General features: G+C 40.2%; 1 protein-coding gene across 1 annotated transcript in view; it reads left to right on the forward strand.

Annotated features, from left to right (window-relative positions):
• LOC120048754 (vascular endothelial growth factor receptor 3-like) overlaps window positions 1-19,605 on the forward strand; it is a 50,763-nt gene extending 31,158 nt beyond the window's left edge. Inside the window, exons 8-14 of the mRNA XM_038994947.1 lie at window positions 2,176-2,287; window positions 2,434-2,533; window positions 3,470-3,575; window positions 11,523-11,647; window positions 13,320-13,452; window positions 16,343-16,419; window positions 18,916-19,605. Coding sequence (XP_038850875.1) covers window positions 2,176-2,287; window positions 2,434-2,533; window positions 3,470-3,575; window positions 11,523-11,647; window positions 13,320-13,452; window positions 16,343-16,419; window positions 18,916-19,114 — 852 coding nt within the window. The 3' untranslated portion in view covers window positions 19,115-19,605. The remainder of the gene's footprint in view (window positions 1-2,175; window positions 2,288-2,433; window positions 2,534-3,469; window positions 3,576-11,522; window positions 11,648-13,319; window positions 13,453-16,342; window positions 16,420-18,915) is intronic.
• The last annotated feature ends 409 nt before the right edge of the window (window positions 19,606-20,014 follow it).

Genomic DNA, 20,014 nt, shown 5'->3' on the forward strand with positions numbered 1-20,014 from the left:
GACAGGTACAGGATGGCAACAACAACTGCCCGAGTTACACCAGGAACGCACAATCCCTCCATCAGTGCTCAGCCTGTCTGCAATAGGCTGAGAGAGGCTGGACTGAGGGCTTGTAGGCCTGTTGTAAGGCAGGTCCTCACCAGACATCACCGGCAACAACGTCGCCTATGGGCACAAACCCACCGTCGCTGGACCAGACAGGACTGGCAAAAAGTGCTCTTCACTGACGAGTCGTGGTTTTGTCTCACCAGGGGTGATGGTCGGATTTGCGTTTATCGTCGAAGGAATGAGCGTTACACCGAGGCCTGTACTCTGGAGTGGGATCGATTTGGAGGTGGAGGGTCCATCATGGTCTGGGGCAATGTTTAGGTTTTGTACTGCCAAGTTTACACCTTCACTATTACAGTGAAACGTTTTGTCCAGGAAGTTTTTTTAAACGGGATTGAATTTGTTGTTGCCCAATTTATTTTTGGTAGGTTTCCACACTACTTTACTTCCATCTATAGCATTTCTTAATATTATTCAGTTCCTTTGGGTTTAATGCCTCATGATTGAGTATTGCTCTGTTCAAGTAGACTGTGATTTTACTGTGATCTGATAGGGGTGTCAGTGGGCTGACTGAACACTCTGAGAGTCTGGGTTGAGGTCAGTGATAAAGTAGTCTACAGTATTACTGCCAAGACATGAGCTATAGGTGTGCCTACCATAGGAGTCCCCTCGAAGCCTACCATTGACTTTGTACATACCCAGCGTGTCTACATAGTCAGAGCTGCAGGAGTTGTGACCCGTTTTGTTGGTTATGTTGTCGTAGTTGTGCCTAGGGGGGCATATGGGGGAGGGAATGCTGTCACCTCCAGGTAGGTGTTTGTCCCCTTGTGTGCTGAGGGTGTCAGGGTCTTGTCCAGTTCTGGCATTTAGGTCGCCACAGATTAGTATATGTCCCTGGGCCTGGAAATGATTGATTTCCCCCTCCAGGATGGAGAAGCTGTCTTCATTAAAGGGGATTCTAGTGGGGGGATATAGGAAGCACACAGGATGGAGAAGCTGTCTTCATTAAAGGGGATTCTAGTGGGGGGATATAGGTAGCACACAGGATGGAGAAGCTGTCTTCATTAAAGGGGATTCTAGTGGGGGGATATAGGTAGCACACAGGATGGAGAAGCTGTCTTCATTAAAGGGGATTCTAGTGGGGGGATATAGGTAGCACACAGGATGGAGAAGCTGTCTTCATTAAAGGGGATTCTAGTGGGGGGATATAGGTAGCACACAGGAGGACATTTTCTCTGTTGAGATCATTTCCTTTTGAACTTCTTGCCAAATGTAAAATGTTCCTGTTTAGATTAATTTAATAGAGTGAGTTAGGTCTGATATATAACCATTAGCATACCCCCTGAGTCTCTTCCCTGTTTCACACCTGGTAGTTTGGTGGATGGGACTACCAGCTCTATGTAACCTAGAGGGCAACCAGTGAGTCCGTCTCCTCTGTACCATGTTTCTTGTAGGATGACAATATCTGTATTTCTGATATCTTTGATGAAGTCCAGGTTCTTGCTCTTTAGGCCAAAGGCAGATGACCTCAGGCCTTGGATATTCCAGGATGAGATAGTGAAGGTTTTGTGTTCCATAAAGTGTCCAATGTTGTTAGTCGTGTGGTTTGACCTCAGACCAGTAAGTGTGAGCAGAGCCTGCTGAGCATCTGGTACATGCCATTGGCTTGGGCTAGTCTAAGAGTGGGGGTTGGGTCTGTTTGCCTGCTCGCGGCCTGGGCGTATGTCTGACTTTCATGTTGAAGCCCTCTTTGTGGGAGTGGGGGGCACTCTCTCTCTCTCTCCTTTCCCTCTCAATAAATACATTTCATGTTATGTCTATATACAGTGTTGTAATGATGTGCAAATACTTCAAGTACAAAAGGGAAAATAAATAAACATATATATTGGTTGTATTTACCTCTCTCCCGCCCATTCTCTCTCTCCCCCCGTCTCTCTCCTTTCTCTCTCTCTCCTTTCCCTCTCTCTCTCCTTTCCCTCTCTCTCTCTCTGTCTGTCCTGTCTCCCCCTGTCTCTCTCTCCTTTCCCTGTCTCTTTCTCCTTTCCCTCTATCTCTCTTCTCTCTCTCTCCCCTGTCTCTCTCTCTCCTCTCTCTCTCTCTCTCCCCCTGTCTCTCTCTCTCTCTCAGGCCCGTCTGCCACTGAAGTGGATGGCTCCAGAGAGTATCTTTGACAAGGTTTACACCAGCCAGTCTGACGTCTGGTCCTTTGGTGTTCTACTCTGGGAGATCTTCTCTCTGGGTGAGACATTTAGGTCTTTTAGCAGGACTTACAGTCTCTCAGTGAGAGATAATGTTCTTCCCTAGTTGTATAGTTAGCCAGCCATCCACCCTGAAAGACAGACAGACAGACCTTATCTCTGATAACACCAGTGTGCCTCTCCTCAGGTGCATCTCCGTACCCAGGTGTCCAGATCGATGAGGACTTCTGTAAACGACTGAAAGATGGAACCAGGATGAGAGCTCCTGAAACAGCTTCCCCTGAGATGTGAGTCAACACAGATCCTAGAATAATTCACAAGATATACGTAGTTCTATAAGAGTCACTTACTCACCCCCAAAAAAAAAAAAAAAAAAAAAAAAAAAAAAAAAAAAGTCACTTACTCCTTCCCTACCTTGCATACATTTCATGCAAACCCAAGCACACAATATACTAAGTAATGTAAGGTACTGTGTGCTCTGTAGTGGCTATAACTACTAGTGGTTGTGTGGAGTGCAGTCTAACACTCTTTAGCCCTACTGTGTGTCTCTGTTGCCCTCTGCTGGTAGTTATGGGATCCTGCTGGCCTGTAGGATATCTCTGCTGGCCTGTAGGATATCTCTGCTGGTAGTTATGGGATCCTGCCGGCCTGTAGGATATCTCTGCTGGCCTGTAGGATATCTCTGCTGGTAGTTATGGGATCCTGCCGGCCTGTAGGATATCTCTGCTGGTAGTTATGGGATCCTGCTGGCCTGTAGGATATCTCTGCTGGTAGTTATGGGATCCTGCTGGCCTGTAGGATATCTCTGCTGGCCTGTAGGATATCTCTGCTGGTAGTTATGGGATCCTGCCGGGCCTGTAGGACATCTCTGCCGGCCTGTAGGATATCTCTGCTGGTAGTTATGGGATCCTGCTGGCCTGTAGGATATCTCTGCTGGTAGTTATGGGATCCTGCTGGCCTGTAGGATATCTCTGCTGGCCTGTAGGATATCTCTGCTGGTAGTTATGGGATCCTGCCGGCCTGTAGGATATCTCTGCTGGTAGTTATGGGATCCTGATGGCCTGTAGGATATCTCTGCTGGTAGTTATGGGATCCTGATGGCCTGTAGGATATCTCTGCTGGCCTGTAGGATATCTCTGCTGGTAGTTATGGGATCCTGATGGCCTGTAGGATATCTCTTTGCTGTAACATGTTGCTGTGTGTCTGTGTGTCTCTCTTCATAGCTATGGTATAATGCTGGCCTGCTGGCAGGGCGAGCCCCGGGAGAGACCTACCTTCCAAGCCCTGGTAGATATCCTGGGAGACCTACTACAGGACAACAGCCTACCAGTAAGACACTGAGAGGTTTCAACCTATCCAGTCATGTCTGATCTGTCAACATTGAAGTCATAGTGGCCATTTCTGTAGGAATAAAGGTTATGTTGTTTAAAATTGATTATAAACCGTGTAGTTTGAGTCCTGGATGTTGATTGGCTGAAAGGCTTGGTATGTCAGACAATATACCACCGTATGATGCTAAATGACTTGTGTACTGTCCTAATTACGTTGGTAAAACGTTTATAATAGCAATAAAGCACCTCAGGGGTTTGTGATATATGACTAATATACCACGGCTAAGATATCCAGGCACTCCGTGTTGCGTCGTGCAAAGAACAGCCCTTGGCAGTGGTATATTGGCCATATAAACCACCCCCTCGGGCATTATTGCTTAAACAAGATGTGTGTTACATGTCTGTATTTCCCGTTCTATAGGATGGTAAGGACTAACTGATATTATATTCTATAGGATGGTAATGACTAACTGATATTATATTCTGTAGGATGGTAAGGACTAACTGATATTATATTCTGTAGGATGGTAATGACTAACTGATATTATATTCTGTAGGATGGTAATGACTAACAGATATTATATTCTGTAGGATGGTAATGACTGATATTATATTCTGTAGGATGGTAATGACTAACTGATATTATATTCTGTAGGATGGTAAGGACTAACTGATATTATATTCTGTAGGATGGTAATGACTAATATTATATTCTGTAGGATGGTAATGACTGATATTATATTCTGTAGGATGGTAAGGACTAACTGATATTATATTCTGTAGGATGGTAATGACTATTATATTCTGTAGGATGGTAATGACTAACTGATATTATATTCTGTAGGATGGTAATGACTATTATATTCTGTAGTATGGTAAGGACTAACTGATATTATATTCTGTAGGATGGTAATGACTATTATATTCTGTAGGATGGTAATGACTAACTGATATTATATTCTGTAAGATGGTAATGACTAACTGATATTATATTCTGTAGGATGGTAATGACTAACTGATATTATATTCTGTAGGATGGTAATGACTAACTGATATTATATTCTGTAGGATGGTAATGACTAACTGATATTATATTCTGTAGGATGGTAGGACTAACTGATATTATATTCTGTAGGATGGTAATGACTATTATATTCTGTAGGATGGTAATGACTGATATTATATTCTGTAGGATGGTAATGACTAACTGATATTATATTCTGTAGGATGGTAAGGACTAACTGATATTATATTCTGTAGGATGGTAATGACTGATATTATATTCTGTAGGATGGTAATGACTAACTGATATTATATTCTGTAGGATGGTAATGACTAACTGATATTATATTCTGTAGGATGGTAAGGACTAACTGATATTATATTCTGTAGGATGGTAAGGACTAACTGATATTATATTCTGTAGGATGGTAATGACTAACTGATATTATATTCTGTAGGATGGTAAGGACTAACTGATATTATATTCTGTAGGATGGTAAGGACTGATATTATATTCTGTAGGATGGTAAGGACTAACTGATATTATATTCTGTAGGATGGTAATGACTATTATATTCTGTAGGATGGTAATGACTAACTGATATTATATTCTGTAGGATGGTAATGACTATTATATTCTGTAGGATGGTAATGACTAACTGATATTATATTCTGTAGGATGGTAGGACTAACTGATATTATATTCTGTAGGATGGTAAGGACTAACTGATATTATATTCTGTAGGATGGTAAGGACTGATATTATATTCTGTAGGATGGTAATGACTAACTGATATTATATTCTGTAGGATGGTAATGACTAACTGATATTATATTCTGTAGGATGGTAATGACTAACTGATATTATATTCTGTAGGATGGTAATGACTAACTGATATTATATTCTGTAGGATGGTAATGACTGATATTATATTCTGTAGGATGGTAATGACTGATATTATATTCTGTAGGATGGTAAGGACTAACTGATATTATATTCTGTAGGATGGTAATGACTGATATTATATTCTGTAGGATGGTAAGGACTGATATTATATTCTGTAGGATGGTAATGACTAACTGATATTATATTCTGTAGGATGGTAAGGACTAACTGATATTATATTCTGTAGGATGGTAATGACTAACTGATATTATATTCTGTAGGATGGTAATGACTGATATTATATTCTGTAGGATGGTAATGACTGATATTATATTCTGTAGGATGGTAATGACTAACTGATATTATATTCTGTAGGATGGTAAGGACTAACTGATATTATATTCTGTAGGATGGTAAGGACTAACTGATATTATATTCTGTAGGATGGTAAGGACTAATATTATATTCTGTAGGATGGTAATGACTAACTGATATTATATTCTGTAGGATGGTAAGGACTAACTGATATTATATTCTGTAGGATGGTAATGACTAACTGATATTATATTCTGTAGGATGGTAATGACTAACTGATATTATATTCTGTAGGATGGTAATGACTAACTGATATTATATTCTGTAGGATGGTAATGACTAACTGATATTATATTCTGTAGGATGGTAAGGACTAACTGATATTATATTCTGTGGGATGGTAATGACTAATATTATTTTCTGTAGGATGGTAAGGACTGATATTATATTCTGTAGGATGGTAAGGACTGCTATTATATTCTGTAGGATGGTAATGACTAACTGATATTATATTCTGTAGGATGGTAATGACTAACTGATATTATATTCTGTAGGATGGTAATGACTAACTGATATTATATTCTGTAGGATGGTAATGACTGATATTATATTCTGTAGGATGGTAATGACTAACTGATATTATGTTCTGTAGGATGGTAAGGACTAACTGATATTATATTCTGTAGGATGGTAAGGACTAACTGATATTATATTCTGTAGGATGGTAAGGACTGATATTATATTCTGTAGGATGGTAAGGACTGATATTATATTCTGTAGGATGGTAAGGACTGATATTATATTCTGTAGGATGGTAAGGACTGATATTATATTCTGTAGGATGGTAATGACTAACTGATATTATATTCTGTAGGATGGTAGGACTAACTGATATTATATTCTGTAGGATGGTAATGACTGATATTATATTCTGTAGGATGGTAATGACTAACTGATATTATGTTCTGTAGGATGGTAATGACTAACTGATATTATATTCTGTAGGATGGTAATGACTAACTGATATTATATTCTGTAGGATGGTAATGACTAACTGATATTATATTCTGTGGGATGGTAATGACTAATATTATTTTCTGTAGGATGGTAAGGACTGCTATTATATTCTGTAGGATGGTAAGGACTGCTATTATATTCTGTAGGATGGTAATGACTAACTGATATTATATTCTGTAGGATGGTAATGACTAACTGATATTATATTCTGTAGGATGGTAATGACTAACTGATATTATATTCTGTAGGATGGTAAGGACTAACTGATATTATATTCTGTAGGATGGTAAGGACTAACTGATATTATATTCTGTAGGATGGTAATGACTAACTGATATTATATTCTGTAGGATGGTAATGACTAACTGATATTATATTCTGTAGGATGGTAAGGACTAACTGATATTATATTCTGTAGGATGGTAATGACTGATATTATATTCTGTAGGATGGTAAGGACTAACTGATATTATATTCTGTAGGATGGTAAGGACTAACTGATATTATATTCTGTAGGATGGTAAGGACTAACTGATATTATATTCTGTAGGATGGTAATGACTAACTGATATTATATTCTGTAGGATGGTAATGACTAACTGATATTATATTCTGTAGGATGGTAATGACTAACTGATATTATATTCTGTAGGATGGTAAGGACTAACTGATATTATATTCTGTAGGATGGTAATGACTAACTGATATTATATTCTGTAGGATGGTAATGACTAACTGATATTATATTCTGTAGGATGGTAATGACTAACTGATATTATATTCTGTAGGATGGTAAGGACTAACTGATATTATATTCTGTAGGATGGTAATGACTAACTGATATTATATTCTGTAGGATGGTAATGACTAACTGATATTATATTCTGTAGGATGGTAAGGACTAACTGATATTATATTCTGTAGGATGGTAATGACTGATATTATATTCTGTAGGATGGTAAGGACTGATATTATATTCTGTAGGATGGTAATGACTAACTGATATTATATTCTGTAGGATGGTAAGGACTAACTGATATTATATTCTGTAGGATGGTAATGACTAACTGATATTATATTCTGTAGGATGGTAATGACTGATATTATATTCTGTAGGATGGTAATGACTGATATTATATTCTGTAGGATGGTAGGACTAACTGATATTATATTCTGTAGGATGGTAAGGACTGATATTATATTCTGTAGGATGGTAATGACTAACTGATATTATATTCTGTAGGATGGTAATGACTAACTGATATTATATTCTGTAGGATGGTAAGGACTAACTGATATTATATTCTGTAGGATGGTAAGGACTAACTGATATTATATTCTGTAGGATGGTAATGACTAACTGATATTATATTCTGTAGGATGGTAATGACTAACTGATATTATATTCTGTGGGATGGTAATGACTAATATTATTTTCTGTAGGATGGTAAGGACTGATATTATATTCTGTAGGATGGTAAGGACTGCTATTATATTCTGTAGGATGGTAATGACTAACTGATATTATATTCTGTAGGATGGTAATGACTAACTGATATTATATTCTGTAGGATGGTAAGGACTAACTGATATTATATTCTGTAGGATGGTAATGACTAACTGATATTATATTCTGTAGGATGGTAATGACTAACTGATATTATATTCTGTGGGATGGTAATGACTAATATTATTTTCTGTAGGATGGTAAGGACTGATATTATATTCTGTAGGATGGTAAGGACTGCTATTATATTCTGTAGGATGGTAATGACTAACTGATATTATATTCTGTAGGATGGTAATGACTAACTGATATTATATTCTGTAGGATGGTAATGACTAACTGATATTATATTCTGTAGGATGGTAGGACTAACTGATATTATATTCTGTAGGATGGTAGGACTAACTGATATTATATTCTGTAGGATGGTAATGACTAACTGATATTATATTCTGTAGGATGGTAATGACTAACAGATATTATATTCTGTAGGATGGTAAGGACTAACTGATATTATATTCTGTAGGATGGTAATGACTAACTGATATTATATTCTGTAGGATGGTAATGACTAACTGATATTATATTCTGTAGGATGGTAAGGACTAACTGATATTATATTCTGTAGGATGGTAATGACTAACTGATATTATATTCTGTAGGATGGTAATGACTAACTGATATTATATTCTGTGGGATGGTAATGACTAATATTATTTTCTGTAGGATGGTAAGGACTGATATTATATTCTGTAGGATGGTAATGACTGATATTATATTCTGTAGGATGGTAATGACTAACTGATATTATATTCTGTAGGATGGTAATGACTAACTGATATTATATTCTGTAGGATGGTAAGGACTAACTGATATTATATTCTGTAGGATGGTAATGACTGATATTTTATTCTGTAGGATGGTAAGGACTAACTGATATTATATTCTGTAGGATGGTAATGACTGATATTATATTCTGTAGGATGGTAAGGACTAACTGATATTATATTCTGTAGGATGGTAATGACTAACTGATATTATATTCTGTAGGATGGTAATGACTAACTGATATTATATTCTGTAGGATGGTAAGGACTGATATTATATTCTGTAGGATGGTAATGACTAACTGATATTATATTCTGTAGGATGGTAAGGACTAACTGATATTATATTCTGTAGGATGGTAATGACTAACTGATATTATATTCTGTAGGATGGTAATGACTAACTGATATTATATTCTGTAGGATGGTAAGGACTAACTGATATTATATTCTGTAGGATGGTAATGACTAACTGATATTATATTCTGTAGGATGGTAATGACTAACTGATATTATATTCTGTAGGATGGTAATGACTAACTGATATTATATTCTGTAGGATGGTAATGACTAACTTTTATTATATTCTGTAGGATGGTAAGGACAAACTGATATTATATTCTGTAGGATGGTAAGGACTAACTGATATTATATTCTGTAGGATGGTAAGGACTAACTGATATTATATTCTGTAGGATGGTAAGGACTAACTGATATTATATTCTGTAGGATGGTAATGACTGATATTATATTCTGTAGGATGGTAATGACTGATATTATATTCTGTAGGATGGTAATGACTGATATTATATTCTGTAGGATGGTAATGACTAACTGATATTATATTCTGTAGGATGGTAATGACTAACTGATATTATATTCTGTAGGATGGTAATGACTGATATTATATTCTGTAGGATGGTAAGGACTGATATTATATTCTGTAGGATGGTAAGGACTAACTGATATTATATTCTGTAGGATGGTAATGACTAACTGATATTATATTCTGTAGGATGGTAATGACTAACTGATATTATATTCTGTAGGATGGTAATGACTGATATTATATTCTGTAGGATGGTAAGGACTAACTTATATTATATTCTGTAGGATGGTAATGACTAACTGATATTATATTCTGTAGGATGGTAATGACTAACTGATATTATATTCTGTAGGATGGTAATGACTAACTGATATTATATTCTGTAGGATGGTAATGACTAACTGATATTATATTCTGTAGGATGGTAAGGACTAACTGATATTATATTCTGTAGGATGGTAAGGACTAACTGATATTATATTCTGTAGGATGGTAATGACTGATATTATATTCTGTAGGATGGTAATGACTGATATTATATTCTGTAGGATGGTAATGACTGATATTATATTCTGTAGGATGGTAATGACTAACTGATATTATATTCTGTAGGATGGTAATGACTAACTGATATTATATTCTGTAGGATGGTAATGACTGATATTATATTCTGTAGGATGGTAAGGACTGATATTATATTCTGTAGGATGGTAAGGACTAACTGATATTATATTCTGTAGGATGGTAATGACTAACTGATATTATATTCTGTAGGATGGTAATGACTAACTGATATTATATTCTGTAGGATGGTAATGACTGATATTATATTCTGTAGGATGGTAAGGACTAACTTATATTATATTCTGTAGGATGGTAATGACTAACTGATATTATATTCTGTAGGATGGTAATGACTAACTGATATTATATTCTGTAGGATGGTAATGACTAACTGATATTATATTCTGTAGGATGGTAATGACTAACTGATATTATATTCTGTAGGATGGTAGGACTAACTGATATTATATTCTGTAGGATGGTAAGGACTAACTGATATTATATTCTGTAGGATGGTAATGACTAACTGATATTATATTCTGTAGGATGGTAATGACTAACTGATATTATATTCTGTAGGATGGTAAGGACTAACTGATATTATATTCTGTAGGATGGTAATGACTAACTGATATTATATTCTGTAGGATGGTAATGACTAACTGATATTATATTCTGTAGGATGGTAAGGACTAACTGATATTATATTCTGTAGGATGGTAATGACTAACTGATATTATATTCTGTAGGATGGTAATGACTAACTGATATTATATTCTGTAGGATGGTAAGGACTAACTGATATTATATTCTGTAGGATGGTAATGACTGATATTATATTCTGTAGGATGGTAATGACTGATATTATATTCTGTAGGATGGTAAGGACTAACTGATATTATATTCTGTAGGATGGTAATGACTGATATTATATTCTGTAGGATGGTAATGACTGATATTATATTCTGTAGGATGGTAATTACTATTATATTCTGTAGGATGGTAAGGACTACATCCCCCTGAATCCGTCCCAGAAATCGGAGGATGACAGTTTCTCTCACGCCTCATCACGAACCACTTCACAGGAGGAACTGAGACTGGCCTGTCACAGCATACCCATCAGGTACCATACTACTGTCTATATATAACACCATCAGGTACCATACTACTGTCTATAACACCATCAGGTACCATACTACTGTCTATAACACCATCAGGTACCATACTACTGTCTATAACACCATCAGGTACCATACTACTGTCTATATATAACACCATCAGGTACCATACTACTGTCTATATATAACACCATCAGGTACCATACTACTGTCTATAACACCATCAGGTACCATACTACTGTCTATAACACCATCAGGTACCATACTACTGTCTATATATAACACCATCGGGTACCATACTACTGTCTATATATAACACCATCAGGTACCATACTACTGTCTATAACACCATCAGGTACCATACTACTGTCTATATATAACACCATCAGGTACCATACTACTGTCTATATAAAACACCATCAGGTACCATACTACTGTCTATATAAAACACCATCAGGTACCATACTACTGTCTATATAAAACACCATCGGGTACCATACTACTGTCTATATATAACACCATCAGGTACCATACTACTGTCTATAACACCATCAGGTACCATACTACTGTCTATATATAACACCATCAGGTACCATACTACTGTCTATATAAAACACCATCAGGTACCATACTACTGTCTATATAAAACACCATCAGGTACCATACTACTGTCTATATAAAACACCATCAGGTACCATACTACTGTCTATATATAACACCATCAGGTACCATACTACTGTCTATATAAAACACCATCAGGTACCATACTACTGTCTATATATAACACCATCAGTACCATACTACTGTCTATATAAAACACCATCAGGTACAATACTACTGTCTATATATAACACCATCAGGTACCATACTACTGTCTATATATAACACCATCAGGTACCATACTACTGTCTATATATAACACCATCAGGTACCATACTACTGGCTATAACACTATCAGGTACCATACTACTGGCTATAACACCATCAGGTACCATACTACTGGCTATAACACCATCAGGTACCATACTACTGTCTATAACACCATCAGGTACCATACTACTGTCTATATATAACACCCATCAGGTACCATACTACTGTCTATAACACCATCAGATACCATACTACTGTCTATAACACCATCAGGTACCATACTACTGTCTATAACACCATCAGGTACCATACTACTGTCTATAACACCATCAGGTACCATACTACTGTCTATAACACCATCAGGTACCATACTACTGATTAAGACAGATGCCAATTATCCTGACTTCTCCAGGTAGACCTCACATATTCTTTCCAGACTGTCATGTTTTTTTATTCAACCACTAATGGTTATTTATAGAGCAGTAAGACGTTCACTCTCTAAATGCTTTGCCTGACAGGTCTAAATCGGGCTCTGATGAGAAGGAAACGTGTAACCCTCCAAGAGTAGAGGAAGTGGAGACTACTTTACTTTTATGTTCAGTCATTGTCTTATCTCTTCCGATCCCCATTAGCTGTTACTATAGCAACAGTTACTCTTCCTGGGGTCCTCTGGTGTCCTCTGGGTTCTCACTCAACAGATATACATAACATAGGGGTAATGTGTGTGTGTGTGTGTGTGTGTGTGTGTGTGTGTGTGTGTGTGTGTGTGTGTGTGTGTGTGTGTGTGTGTGTGTGTGTGTGTGGCAGGTATTATAACTGTGTGCCCTTCGCTGGCTGTGTGTTCGTGGGGCCGTCGAAGCTGTCGTCATGCCAACCTGGAGTCAAGACATTTGAGGAGCTACCAATGGAAACGACCTGGCATAAAACCCACAACAACGGAGTAAGATCTGTCTCTCCTGCACTCTGGCTCCATCCCTCTATCATTGTATCTCTCCATCATTGTATCTCTCCATCCCTCTATCATTGTATCTCTCCATCCCTCTATCATTGTATCTCTCATCATTGTATCTCTCATCATTGTATCTCTCCATCCCTCTATCATTGTATCTCTCATCATTGTATCTCTCCATCCCTCTATCATTGTATCTCTCCATCCCTCTATCATTGTATCTCTCCATTGCTCTATTCAAACTGCTAAATGTCAAACGGTTGGTGACATTTAGTCAAATCTCTCCTGAGGGACTGTCCTGAGTTAGGAGCTGTTTTTTTGGGTCTTCCTCTGACACCGCCTAGTATATAGTTTCTGGATGGCAGGAAGCTTGGCCCCAGTGATGTACTGGGCCGTACGCATTACCCTCTGTATTGCCTTACGGTCTGATGTCGAGCAGTTGCCATACCAGGCGGTGATGCAACCGGTCAGGATGCTCTCGATGGTGCAGCTATAGAACATTTTGAGGATCTGGGGACCCATGCCAAATATTTTCTCTTGAGGGGGAAAAGGTGTTGTCGTGTCCTCTTCACAGCTGTCTTGGTGTGTTTGGACCATGATAGTTTGTTGGTGATGTGGACACCAAGGAACTTGAAACTTTCGACCCGCTCCACTACAGCCCCGTTGATGAGAATGGGGGCGTGCTCGGTCCTCCTTTTCCTGTTGTCCACGATCAGCTCCTTTGTCTTGCTCACGTTGAGGGAGAGGTTGTTGTCCTGGCACCACACTGCCAGGTCTCTGACCTCCTCCCTATAGGCTGTCTCATCATTGTCGGTGATCAGGCCTACCACAGTTGTGTCGTCAGCAAACTTAATGATGGTGTTGGAGTCATGCTTGGCCACGCAGTCGTGGGTGAACAGGGAGTACAGGAGGGGACTAAGTACACACCCCTGAGGGGCCCCTGTGTTGAGGATCAGCGTGGCAGATGTGTTGTTGCCTACCCTTAACACCTGGGGGCGGCCCGTCAGGAAGTCCAGTTGCAGAGGGAGGTGTTTAGTCCCAGGATCCTTAGCTTAGTGATGAGCTTTGAGGGCACTATGGTGTTGAACGTTGAGCTGTAGTCAATGAACAGCATTCTCACGTAGGTGTTCTTTTTGTCCAGGTGTGAAAGGGCAGTGTTGAGTGCGATTGAGATTGGGTCATCTGTGGATCTGTTGGGGCGGCATGCGAATTGGAGTGGATCTAGGGTTTCTGGGATAATGGTGTTGATGTGAGCCATGACCAGCATTTCAAAGCACTGATTGCTACAGGGCGGTAGTCATTCAGGCAGGTTACCTTCGCTTTCTGGGCACAGGGACTATGGTGGTCTGCTTGTCAGGTTAAGCCAGTCTTCAGTTGCCTAAACAGGTCAACACGTTAAGTTGCCTTAACAGGTCAACACGTTAAGCTGGTCTCCAGTTGTCTAAACAGGTGAACACGTTAAGCTGGTCTCCAGTTGTCTAAACAGGTGAACATGTTAAGCCAGTCTCCTGTTCTCTCCCCAGGACAACATGTTAAGCCAGTCTCCTGTTCTCTCCCCAGGACAACATGTTAAGCCAGTCTCCTGTTCTCTCCCCAGGACAACATGTTAAGCCAGTCTCCTGTTCTCTCCCCAGGACAACATGTTAAGCCAGTCTCCTGTTCTCTCCCCAGGACAACATGTTAAGCCAGTCTCCTGTTCTCTCCCCAGGACAACATGTTAAGCCAGTCTCCTGTTCTCTCCCCAGGACAACATGTTAAGCCAGTCTCCTGTTCTCTCCCCAGGTCAACATGTTAAGCCAGTCTCCTGTTCTCTCCCCAGGACAACATGTTAAGCCAGTCTCCTGTTCTCTCCCCAGGACAACATGTTAAGCCAGTCTCCTGTTCTCTCCCCAGGTCAACATGTTAAGCCAGTCTCCTGTTCTCTCCCCAGGACAACATGTTAAGCCAGTCTCCTGTTCTCTCCCCAGGACAACATGTTAAGCCAGTCTCCTGTTCTCTCCCCAGGACAACATGTTAAGCCAGTCTCCTGTTCTCTCCCCAGGACAACATGTTAAGCCAGTCTCCTGTTCTCTCCCCAGGACAACATGTTAAGCCAGTCTCCTGTTCTCTCCCCAGGACAACATGTTAAGCCAGTCTCCTGTTCTCTCCCCAGGACAACATGTTAAGCCAGTCTCCTGTTCTCTCCCCAGGACAACATGTTAAGCCAGTCTCCTGTTCTCTCCCCAGGTCAACATGTTAAGCCAGTCTCCTGTTCTCTCCCCAGGACAACATGTTAAGCCAGTCTCCTGTTCTCTCCCCAGGACAACATGTTAAGCCAGTCTCCTGTTCTCTCCCCAGGACAACATGTTAAGCCAGTCTCCTGTTCTCTCCCCAGGTCAACATGTTAAGCCAGTCTCCTGTTCTCTCCCCAGGACAACATGTTAAGCCAGTCTCCTGTTCTCTCCCCAGGACATGTTAAGCCAGTCTCCTGTTCTCTCCCCAGGACAACATGTTAAGCCAGTCTCCTGTTCTCTCCCCAGGACAACACGTTAAGCCAGTCTCCTGTTCTCTCCCCAGGACAACATGTTAAGCCAGTCTCCTGTTCTCTCCCCAGGACAACATGTTAAGCCAGTCTCCTGTTCTCTCCCCAGGACAACATGTTAAGCCAGTCTCCTGTTCTCTCCCCAGGACAACATGTTAAGCCAGTCTCCTGTTCTCTCCCCAGGACAACATGTTAAGCCAGTCTCCTGTTCTCTCCCCAGGACAACATGTTAAGCCAGTCTCCTGTTCTCTCCCCAGGACAACATGTTAAGCCAGTCTCCTGTTCTCTCCCCAGGACAACACGTTAAGCCCTTGACTTGTGGTTATTGAAAGTGATGCTGATGGCCTGTTCTCTCCTCAGGACAACCAGACAGACAGTGGGATGGTTCTGGCGTCAGAGGAGTTTGAGATGATCCAACACGAACACAGAGGAGCCAAGTATGTTTAACACACCAATAACGTCATACCCTTAACCAATAGCGTTATGCCCTTAACCAATAGCGTCATGCCCTTAACCAATAGCGTTATACCCTTAACCAATAGCGTTATGCCCTTAACCAATAGCGTCATGCCCTTAACCAATAGCGTTATACCCTTAACCAATAGCGTTATGCCCTTAACCAATAGCGTCAAGCCCTTAACCAATAGCGTCATACCCTTAACCAATAGCGTCATACCCTTAACCAATAGCGTCATGCCCTTAACCAATAGCGTCATGCCCTTAACCAATAGCGTTATACCCTTAACCAATAGCGTCATACCCTTAACCAATAGCGTTATGCCCTTAACCAATAGCGTCAAGCCCTTAACCAATAGCGTCATACCCTTAACCAATAGCGTCATACCCTTAACCAATAGCGTCATACCCTTAACCAATAGCGTCATACCCTTAACCAATAGCGTCATGCCCTTAACCAATAGCGTCATGCCCTTAACCAATAGCGTCATGCCCTTAACCAATAGCGTCATGCCCTTAACCAATAGCGTTATACCCTTAACCAATAGCGTCATGCCCTTAACCAATAGCGTCATGCCCTTAACCAATAGCGTCATGCCCTTAACCAATAGCGTCATACCCTTAACCAATAGCGTCATGCCCTTATCCAATAGCGTCATGCCCTTAACCAATAGCGTCATACCCTTAACCAATAGCGTCATGCCCTTAACCAATAGCGTTATACCCTTAACCAATAGCGTTATGCCCTTAACCAATAGCGTTATGCCCTTAACCAATAGCGTTATACCCTTAACCAATAGCGTTATGCCCTTAACCAATAGCGTTATACCCTTAACCAATAGCGTCATGCCCTTAACCAATAGCGTTATGCCCTTAACCAATAGCGTTATACCCTTAACCAATAGCGTCATGCCCTTAACCAATAGCGTTATACCCTTAACCAATAGCGTCATGCCCTTAACCAATAGCGTCATGCCCTTAAACAATAGCGTTATGCCCTTAACCAATAGCGCTATACCCTTAACCAATAGCGTCATGCCCTTAACCAATAGCGTTATACCCTTAACCAATAGCGTCATGCCCTTAACCAATAGCGTCATGCCCTTAACCAATAGCGTCATGCCCTTAACCAATAGCGTCATGCCCTTAACCAATAGCGTCATACCCTTAACCAATAGCGTTATGCCCTTAACCAATAACGCTATACCCTTAACCAATAGCGTTATACCCTTAACCAATAGCGTCATGCCCTTAACCAATAGCGTTATACCCTTAACCAATAGCGTTATACCCTTAACCAATAGCGTCATGCCCTTAACCAATAACGCTATACCCTTAACCAATAGCGTTATACCCTTAACCAATAGCGTCATGCCCTTAACCAATAACGCTATACCCTTAACCAATAGCGTTATACCCTTAACCAATAGCGTTATGCCCTTAACCAATAGCGTCATGCCCTTAACCAATAGCGTTATGCCCTTAACCAATAGCGTTATGCCCTTAACCAATAGCGTTATACCCTTAACCAATAGCGTCATGCCCTTAACCAATAGCGTCATGCCCTTAACCAATAGCGTTATACCCTTAACCAATAGCGTTATGCCCTTAACCAATAACGCTATACCCTTAACCAATAGCGTTATACCCTTAACCAATAGCGTTATACCCTTAACCAATAGCGTTATGCCCTTAACCAATAGCGTTATACCCTTAACCAATAGCGTTATACCCTTAACCAATAGCGTCATGCCCTTAACCAATAGCGTCATGCCCTTAACCAATAGCGTCATGCCCTTAACCAATAGCGTCATACCCTTAACCAATAGCGTCATGCCCTTAACCAATAGCGTCATGCCCTTAACCAATAGCGTCATACCCTTAACCAATAGCGTTATACCCTTAACCAATAGCGTCATGCCCTTAACCAATAGCGTTATATCCTTAACCAATAGCGTTATACCCTTAACCAATAGCGTCATACCCTTAACCAATAGCGTCATGCCCTTAACCAATAGCGTCATGCCCTTAACCAATAGCGTCATGCCCTTAACCAATAGCGTCATGCCCTTAACCAATAGCGTTATACCCTTAACCAATAACGTCATGCCCTTAACCAATAACGTCATGCCCTTAACCAATAGCGTCATGCCCTTAACCAATAGCGCTATACCCTTAACCAATAACGTCATGCCCTTAACCAATAACGTCATGCCCTTAACCAATAACGTCATGCCCTTAACCAATAGCGTCATGCCCTTAACCAATAGCGTCATGCCCTTAACCAATAGCGTCATGCCCTTAACCAATAGCGTCATTATATGACAAGGCGTCTGTGGGTCGTCTTTTTTAAAATGTTTTTAAAAACTGTTGTCAGAAAATAACAGAATATTGTCCTAACAGCTGTCTCCTCTCCTCTCCCACCACCCCTCCTCTCTTCCCCTCCCTCTCCTCCCTCTCCTCCCCTCCTTCCCCAGTAGAAGTACAGAGCGCCTGGTGGTGGTAGAGTCCAGCGGTAGCCCCGTTAGTTCCAGACACCGACCAGCCTTCCTCTCCCAACTCTCTGGCCAGACCTTTTACAACAACGAGTATGGTCAGCTGTCAGAGGAGGGCAGGGTCCTGGACTTCTTCTCCTCCCCTGACGATACACGCTGCCTCGCATCCTCCAACCTGTGATGTCATCATCACAGTGGGCTAGCCCCTCCAACCTGTGATTGACTGTAGTGAGCTAGCCCCTCCTCCAACCTGTGATGTCATTATCACAGTGGGCTAGCCCCTCCAACCTGTGATTGGCTACAGTGGTTTAGCCCCTCCAACCTGTAATTGACTACAGTGGGATCCAATAGTTCAGATTCCAGTCTTGCTAGCCACAAGGGTTGGGAGTATACTCAATCCCTCTCCTTCCCTCTCTTCCTTGCTGTCACTCTTTCCCTCTCTTCCTTGCTGTCACTCTTTCCCTCTCTTCCTTGCTGTCACTCCTTCCCCTCTCTATGGCCAACCGGCCCATACTGGACTGAGTCGTCTGTACATGCAGTTCTCTATCCAACCACGGGGTGGCAGTAGTATGTCAAAACCAAAGTATTTTATATCAACCACAGTTCAGATTTGTATCTTTATACAGAGTAAGCTTTTGTTTATTTGTACAAAAATATGAAAATAAAGAAATATATCTTCTTTAGTCATGTCTCAGGTCTGTTATTTTGCTAATAATAATGACATCATACATATGATGTTAGTCTGATCTGTAGTACAACATCTCATGATGAAGTTAATGTAGAGTGAGGGCGAGGAGTGTTCAGAGAATGGACTTAATGTCTCTACTCCAGATGACATGACTTAATATGTCTCTACTCCAGATGACATGACTTAATATGGCTCTACTCCAGATGACATGACTTAATATGTCTCTACTCCAGATGACATGACTTAATATGTCTCTACTCCAGATGACATGACTTAATATGGCTCTACTCCAGATGACATGACTTAATATGTCTCTACTCCAGATGACATGACTTAATATGTCTCTACTCCAGATGACATGACTTAATATGTCTCTACTCCAGATGACATGAC

Source organism: Salvelinus namaycush, chromosome 5, assembly GCF_016432855.1.
Source record: "Salvelinus namaycush isolate Seneca chromosome 5, SaNama_1.0, whole genome shotgun sequence".
NCBI classification, from domain to species: domain Eukaryota; kingdom Metazoa; phylum Chordata; class Actinopteri; order Salmoniformes; family Salmonidae; genus Salvelinus; species Salvelinus namaycush.